Raw genomic sequence first — 7,200 nt, 5'->3', positions numbered from 1 at the left:
ACTGGTTGGGCGAACTCCCATGCACCCTCCAGGATCCTGCCGAGGGTATAGAGCTGGTCCACTGTTCCACGGCCAGGACGAAAGCCACACTGCATCTCCTGAATCCGAGGCTCGATTATCCGACGGATCCTCCTCTCCAATACCCCCGAATAGACCTTACCAGGGAGGCTGAGGAGTGTGATACCCCTATAGTTGGAACACACCCTCCGGTCACCACCACCCCAATCTGCCAGTCCAGAGGCACTGTCCCCGATGTCCACACGATGCTGCAGAGGCGTGTCAGCCAAGACAGCCCTACAACATCCAGAGCCTTGAGAAACTCAGGATGGACCTCATCCACCCCCGGGGCCTTGCCACCGAGGAGCTTTTTGACCACCTCGGCAACCCCAGCCCCAGAAATGGGAGGCCCCGTCTCCGAGCTCTCCGACTCTGCCTCTTCCAGTCAATGTACAGGACTCAATTCAGAGTAAAACACACGTGTTTGCTCACCAAATAGCAGGTGTAACAATACACACGATTGCTAACTGGGAAGCAGGTGAATTAAAACACCATATGCTTACTAACTTGACAGCAGATTAAACAAAAAACACAAAGGCTTGCCAACCCCCCGCTTGCTAACCCCGCACTTGCTAGCCAAATAGCAGGAGAAAACAATCAATGTTTTTTCTTTTTTAAGATAACCGTCAATGTACACCATTCAATTTAGACTAAAACACATGTGCTTGCTAACCGAACAGCATGACAAAACGGTCCACAACAATACTGAGTGGAATGAAATTGACTAAGCAAAAGCTAGTGTTAGCAATGACCTTGGCAATTGTGCAGTGCATAAAACCCACAAATTTGCCAACTATCATGTAACTCACAGATTTTACTTTTCAGATAAGCCAACAAAAAATTCTGCTGTCATTTTATCCTAATAAAATTGATATTGAGTATTTTGCAGACGTACCTGGCTCACCGCTGCCATTCACCTGGACCTTCCACTGTGGGGTTAGAAAATGGTAGCAGAAACTAAATTTAACAAAAATTAGTGGGCATGTTCTTAATGTTTTTTTTGCTCCCATTTTTGTGCTCATCGGAAATAATTACAATCCGAAATTAATAAAAATCAGACTTTCAGAGCAAAATAATGTTAACTCTGGAAACATAACCCTCTCGTCTCAACAGTCTGCTTTGTTAGTGTTTCAGTAAGATTTACATCTGGCTATATCAGACTGACCAACTCATACCATGAGGCTGAACTGCCAGGGGTCACAAGAATGCACCATATTGTGAGGGTGGGGGGTGAACAGACAGTTAATAATGAACATAAGAGTTTCAACAATCCTGCTTTGTTATTGTTTCAGTAAGAGATCCTGGAATTCTCCAACTTTCCTGTTAAGGTTTACATCTGGCTATGTCAGACTGACCAACTCATACCATGAGGCTGAACTGCCAGGGGTCACAAGAATGCACCATACTGTGAGGGTGAACACCCAGGGTCTTTGTCTTAGTTCACAAGTAAACAGATTCAATAAATCTGTATCTAATCATAGGATGGGAGTAGAGTAAGGGTGAAGAATTGGCGTTTAAAAAAAAGAAGTGTCGATACAATTGTTGAGAAAGAAAACGAGAGTTGAAATCCACAGACTTCCATTTAACAATTCTGAGGATATCTCATGACTAGTCAGCAGTAAGTAAACAGCCTTAATAATGAACATATATGTATACTTATATTCCATCATGACACATTTGTAATTGTTATTCTTCAGAAAGCGTTACACAGGGTTAGGAGGTTTTGTATTACCACAATTGGACTACAGTACTGTTTCTTCAAATGTCAATAAACTTTGACAAGTGAAATGATTCAATCAAGGAACAACAATTAAAGCTACTTACAGATTTGATTAGTGGTACCAAGGTAAGCTGTGAGTTAGGGTCGTAGTGTTCCGTTTTACACTTCAACTTAACTTTCTCTTCATCGTGTGTGTTTATCAGCCTCGACATCATAGAGCAGTGTGTGCATGACTGTGTGTGTGTTGGTTGCGTGCACACCTCCAGCTGCCCTGTTGTGAAACACTGCAGGCACAAGTACCAAACATCAGAAAAATCAGAAATTGCTTTATTTTGCCAAATGTATAATGTACACAGGAATTTGACCTGGTAACAGCGCACAGAGCAATAAAATAACAAATTAGAAATAACAATAAAAAATATGGTAAATACAATATGTACAATTTGAATGAATGGAATTTTCAGAATGAAATAGAATTAGTTGACCAGGAGTATGTTTATGTTTATGTTTATGCATTCAGCAGACGCTTTTATCCAAAGCGACTTATAAATGAAGATATAACAAGCTATGTAAAAAGGTAACAATAAACTACATAGAAGGAACCAACTGGTCTGACTCTGTCAGAGGTGACAGAGTAGAGATAGAGTGCAGGCATAGAGGGAAGTGCAGAAAGATAAAGTGCAGAGATAGAGGGGGTAGGGAAGTACAAGGTAAGATATGTACAGGATGGCAGGAATGAATGTTAAAATTAAGTTATCTTTCAATGTCTGTGGAAGTGGCGGGCCTGGGGGGATAAGATGTCCTTATTTAAGAGGGTGGTGGCCTGGGGGAAAAAACTGTTCAAGTGCCTGGTAGTTTTGGTTCTGATGGACCTGAACCTGCGACCTGATGGGAGGGGAGTGAACAGGGAGTGAGCTGGGTGAGATGGGTCCCCCACTATCCTCCTGGCCCTCTGCCGGGATCTGTCATGGTGCAGAACACACACAGGCTCTTTTTATAGGCCCGGGAGACGGCTTGCTGTTCGCACTCTGCAACTTAACAGAAATCTCTGAATTACCAGCTGAGCGTGCGTTCTTGCATATAATGTAGAACTGTGATTCATGTCCACTTGACCAATCCACTAGTTCAGTCTCCTCTCAGGACACACTCAGTGTTCACTCTAAAGATTTTAGACCTAGTTGGACTGATTCTATCCAGAGGAATTTAAGGCAAGTCGCAGAGTGGCCATCTCCATTTCCTATCCCTAAGTTTGCATATGATGTGGAACTGAAATTGTGTAAGGCCAGTGACTCATATTGCACCCCTAAAAGGCTTTGTGGAAAGATAACTCTTGACTACATTTCAGTGTGTGAGCTGCAGTTTTTTGCTGCTGAGAAAATTTACTCCACATTTGAGTTAACAGCTCACCAGTAACAGAAAATGCAGGATATGACTTGTACATCTGTTACACATGTCTAATATAGATGTTTAACTGGAAATTAATTGGATCTCAGAATGAAAGGTGGAATCAAACATTTGTAGTCACAAATGTTTGGGTGACAGCTGAGAAAACTAACCCTGCTGAAAAAGTGACCTACCATTATTTCCAAATAAGTTTTTCTAAGTCTGTAGTTGCCAAATCACTTGGGTGTATTTTGGTTTATCCCAACATACATAGTGCCTCTGTGACTAAACTGCTATTTCATGCAGGTGATGGTGATAATTTTCCAGCTGTGGAAAAAAATTTGAAGTTTATTAAATGATGACTTTAATTTAATCATTTTATCATAAAAACATCTCTCTCTTGAGACTTCTGATCACTTTGCGGGTAACTCTGTGTTCAGGTGTTGCATAAGTTTTGTTTGCTTTAGGAACATGTTGCTCTCTGTTTATTTTGACTGTAGTTTATTCCTTTCTATTTTTGTTTGTTTGTTTTACTTAAATAATTTTTAATATCAACTGCAAACAACCCAAGGAGATTGACTTCAGGACTGTTGCACAACAGTCATCGTCACTCATGAAAATTCCTACCACTGCTGTTGCAGCATAATGAAAGAATAAGGTTTTTTTTTTTTAAACTTTTATTCACTCTGGGCTAGTTGATAAGTGTGCAGACTCATATTTAGAAGTAGCCTACATGGAGTAGGCTGACAAATCTGTCTGGTTTAGTATTTGCTCTCAGATGAAGTTTCCCTCAGATTTAACACACAGGAAACCTGAAAACTTCATTGTTTGTCTTTGGCTGTGTGTGATTACCTTGATTAATAATGAATTGCAATGAAGACAGCAGATCACATTGAATATAGCTAATTAAATGTTGAGACAGTTATAAGGATGAGTAACAAGGTTTCTGAAATGTTCTTTACACTGCTCAACTGAAGGTAAATGAATCTTTTAGCTGCAAAGTAACAAAGTATGAGAGGCAACAAAAGCCAGTTTATTGAGTTATTCTTGTCCGGTGCAGATGCAGATATACAGCTGGTGTGAGATTACATTAATAGCCCCCTGAGAATATGAAGGGGGTTTTCTTGAATCATCTTTCTTGACATTTCTGTAACAAACAGGGTCAAATGATCACATTGTTCTGTCAGTCATTTTTTTTTCACTATGTTCCTTATCTCATATGAACTAATATCTCATAATTAGCTGTAGGCGTATTAGGCGTATTCTCAGTGTTTTATTCAACTGAATGTCTCTATATTGTTTGGTATATTTGCATGAGACCTTTCCCACTTGTGGTTGTCTTGTCTCTTAGACCATGGAATGCCTGCAGTGTTTCACAACAGGGCAGCTGGAGGTGTGCACGCAACCAACACACACACAGTCATGCACACACTGCTCTGTGATGCTGAGGCTGATAAACACACACGATGCAGAGAGAGGAAAGTTGAAGTGTAAAACGGAACACTGCGACCCTAACTCACAGCTTACCATGGGACCACTAATCAAATATGTAAGTAGCTATAATTGTTGTTCTTTTATTGAATCATTTCACTTGTCAAAGTTTATCGAAATTTGAAGAAACAGTACTGTAGTCCAATTGTGGTAATACAAAACCTCCTAACCCTGTGTAACGCTTTCTGAAGAATAACAGTTAGAAATGTATCATGATGGAATACAAGTATACATACATATATGTTCATTATTAAGGCTGTTTACTTACTGCTGACTAGTCATGAGATATCCTCAGAATTGTTAAATGGAAGTCTGTGGATTTCAACTCTCGTTTTCTTTCTTAAAAATTGTATTGACACTTTTTTTTTCTTTTAAATGCCAATTCTTCACCCTCCCATCCTATGATTAGTTACAGATTTATTGAATCTGTTTACTTGTGAACTAAGACAAAGACCCTGGCTGTTCACCCTCACAGTATGGTGTATTCTTGTGACCCCTGGCAGTTCAGCCTCATGGTATGACTTGGTCAGTCTGATGTAAACCTTACTGAAACAGTGACAAAGCAGGGTTATTGAGACTCTTATGTTCATTATTAACTGTCTGGAATACTTTGTTGGTCACTGCTGACTGCAGAAGTTGTTTGTGTGGTAGATTATGTGCCCAATGAATTGTAAAATGTGGTTTATCATGTACAGACTACAGACATGTAATTGAACAAGCAAGATACTGTAAGGATTGTAAGACTTCTGTTAACACTGAGGCATGCACAGCACTGGGTTCCCTTTACACTCTGGAGAAAATGTTGACACCCCCCCAATTGTCACTGTATAATTCGCACTTTGCAGCTCAGGATGAGTGCCAGAGGGACCACTGTCTCCTGGATCTCTGACTGTCTGACAGGCCTCAGTTTGCTCAGCTGGGGAGCTCCCTGTCTGACATGGTGGTCAGTAGTACAGGAGCGCCACGTTGCCTGTGATGCCCCTCATTTTGGGCAGTATGGAATAGCCACACTAATGCTTAATGTATTGAAAAAAAAAGTTTCAGTTTCACTGTAAATAAAATCTATACTCTTGGTGAACAGTCTCTCATCGAACATTATAGAGCAAAAACTTAATTTTCTCTAACACATATAAGTCCATGGACGTTGAATCCAAATATTGACCTCTAGAGGACAGCAAAGTTCGGATACGTGTAAGCTCATGTAAGTTCATCAACAGAGGAAGACGTGTCGAGGAGTTGCTACTTCTTCCGGGTTAGCAGCTGAGTTAACTAAACAAGAATTTGAACGGCGCTGACCCACAAGAGCCATGGCGGAGAAAGAAGCAGACCGACCAGTACAAACAGCGAGGGAGGAACAACTTCTCCGCCGACGACAGGACCTCGACTTCTTTAAGAAAAATGCGGAGCGGCTCCGTAGACGGAACCTGCTGACTGGCCTGTGTATCGGATCATTTGTGGTCGGCATGTGTATCCTTCACAGGTCACGCACAAAATAAAAATATTCGTTCGTGACATCATTGTAACAAGTTTCATAGTCTCATATCCAGTACATGTCACACGTAGACATAAATATTCCGTGTATTTGACAGCCTCATATACTTGAGCTCTGTACTGAATACTGGCATCTTTTGGAATATGATCTTAGATTGTGTTATGATCTGTGATATGTGATCCACTATAGATTACACGGTCCATTTTTTATTATTTTTTATTTAAAAAAAAACTTTTTGCTTGCTCTTGAGGATGCGTGAATGCAGACAGAAAAGTTTGCAAACCCACTCAGTGATTTTAGCTGCTTGTCATTGGACATAAACTGACGTTCTGTGTAAGGGCAAGTCATTTGTGTCTGGCAGGCATTGCATGCATGTGAATCCTGTCTTTAAAAATGGTCTGGTCAAACTGTTTTCAATGTTTTTTTTCCTTTAACCAGTTGTTGCCCAGTTGGCTACACCATCCTATCTGTTAGACAGGAGAGAATTGTGGAGGAGCTGGACGAAGAAGCTAGGATCCGCATCATCAGAGGGCCACGGACTGGTGCCAACTCCTGATCTTAAACTCACATAAACTTATTGCTCTCTGGTCTCTCAGTACAGGGATTGGCTGAGCACAATCCATATGTGGACATTACTGATCCTTCATAGCTTTTTTTCTGTTGAGAAATATATAAAACCTGTTGTGTGACGTGGTTGAAATAAAACAAAAATAATTAAATTAATGTAAGCCTTAAAGTTATGTGCAAAATAGTCAGGTCCATGATTTATAGGTTAATTTAACTATTTGCAATTACTGTCTGTGTGTGTGTATTTAGTACGGACACAAGTATTTTTCTCTTTATGTGTTATGTGTACAGGAATGAGCGAAAGTCCCCTCCCATTATTTTTTGCTTCAAAGGAGCCAGACTGTCCTGTATCTTTAAAAGGGTTTTTCAAAGATTTTCTCTGGACATATTCAATTTTCAGTCCAGCCCTTATGCATTACCAGAATTCATGGTAATGTGGTTGTTTTTGTAGTTGTTACACTGGGACTTGGTGTGGAGTTATGGAGATAAA

General features: G+C 40.4%; 1 protein-coding gene across 1 annotated transcript; it reads left to right on the top strand.

Annotated features, from left to right (window-relative positions):
* Window positions 1-5,884: 5,884 nt before the first annotated feature.
* Window positions 5,885-6,866, top strand: coa3b (cytochrome C oxidase assembly factor 3b). Its single transcript, XM_072369399.1, has 2 exons — window positions 5,885-6,118; window positions 6,593-6,866. Exons 1-2 carry the CDS (start codon window positions 5,959-5,961, stop codon window positions 6,697-6,699), a joined length of 267 nt encoding a protein of 88 aa, XP_072225500.1. The 5' UTR covers window positions 5,885-5,958; the 3' UTR covers window positions 6,700-6,866.
* Window positions 6,867-7,200: the final 334 nt, after the last annotated feature.

Source organism: Leuresthes tenuis, unplaced genomic scaffold (assembly GCF_036924035.1).
Source record: "Leuresthes tenuis unplaced genomic scaffold, fLeuTen1.0.hap1 SCAF_17, whole genome shotgun sequence".
Lineage (NCBI taxonomy): Eukaryota > Metazoa > Chordata > Actinopteri > Atheriniformes > Atherinopsidae > Leuresthes > Leuresthes tenuis.
This window is presented reverse-complemented; position numbering and strand designations above follow the sequence as displayed.

Bases quoted from the DNA above. Each gene is read 5' to 3' on its own strand.
- coa3b (XM_072369399.1), top strand. From the start codon at position 5,959: ATGGCGGAGAAAGAAGCAGACCGACCAGTACAAACAGCGAGGGAGGAA. The intron at 6,119-6,592 runs GTATCCTTCACA...GTTGTTGCCCAG, and splicing joins ATCATTTGTGGTCGGCATGT to TTGGCTACACCATCCTATCT.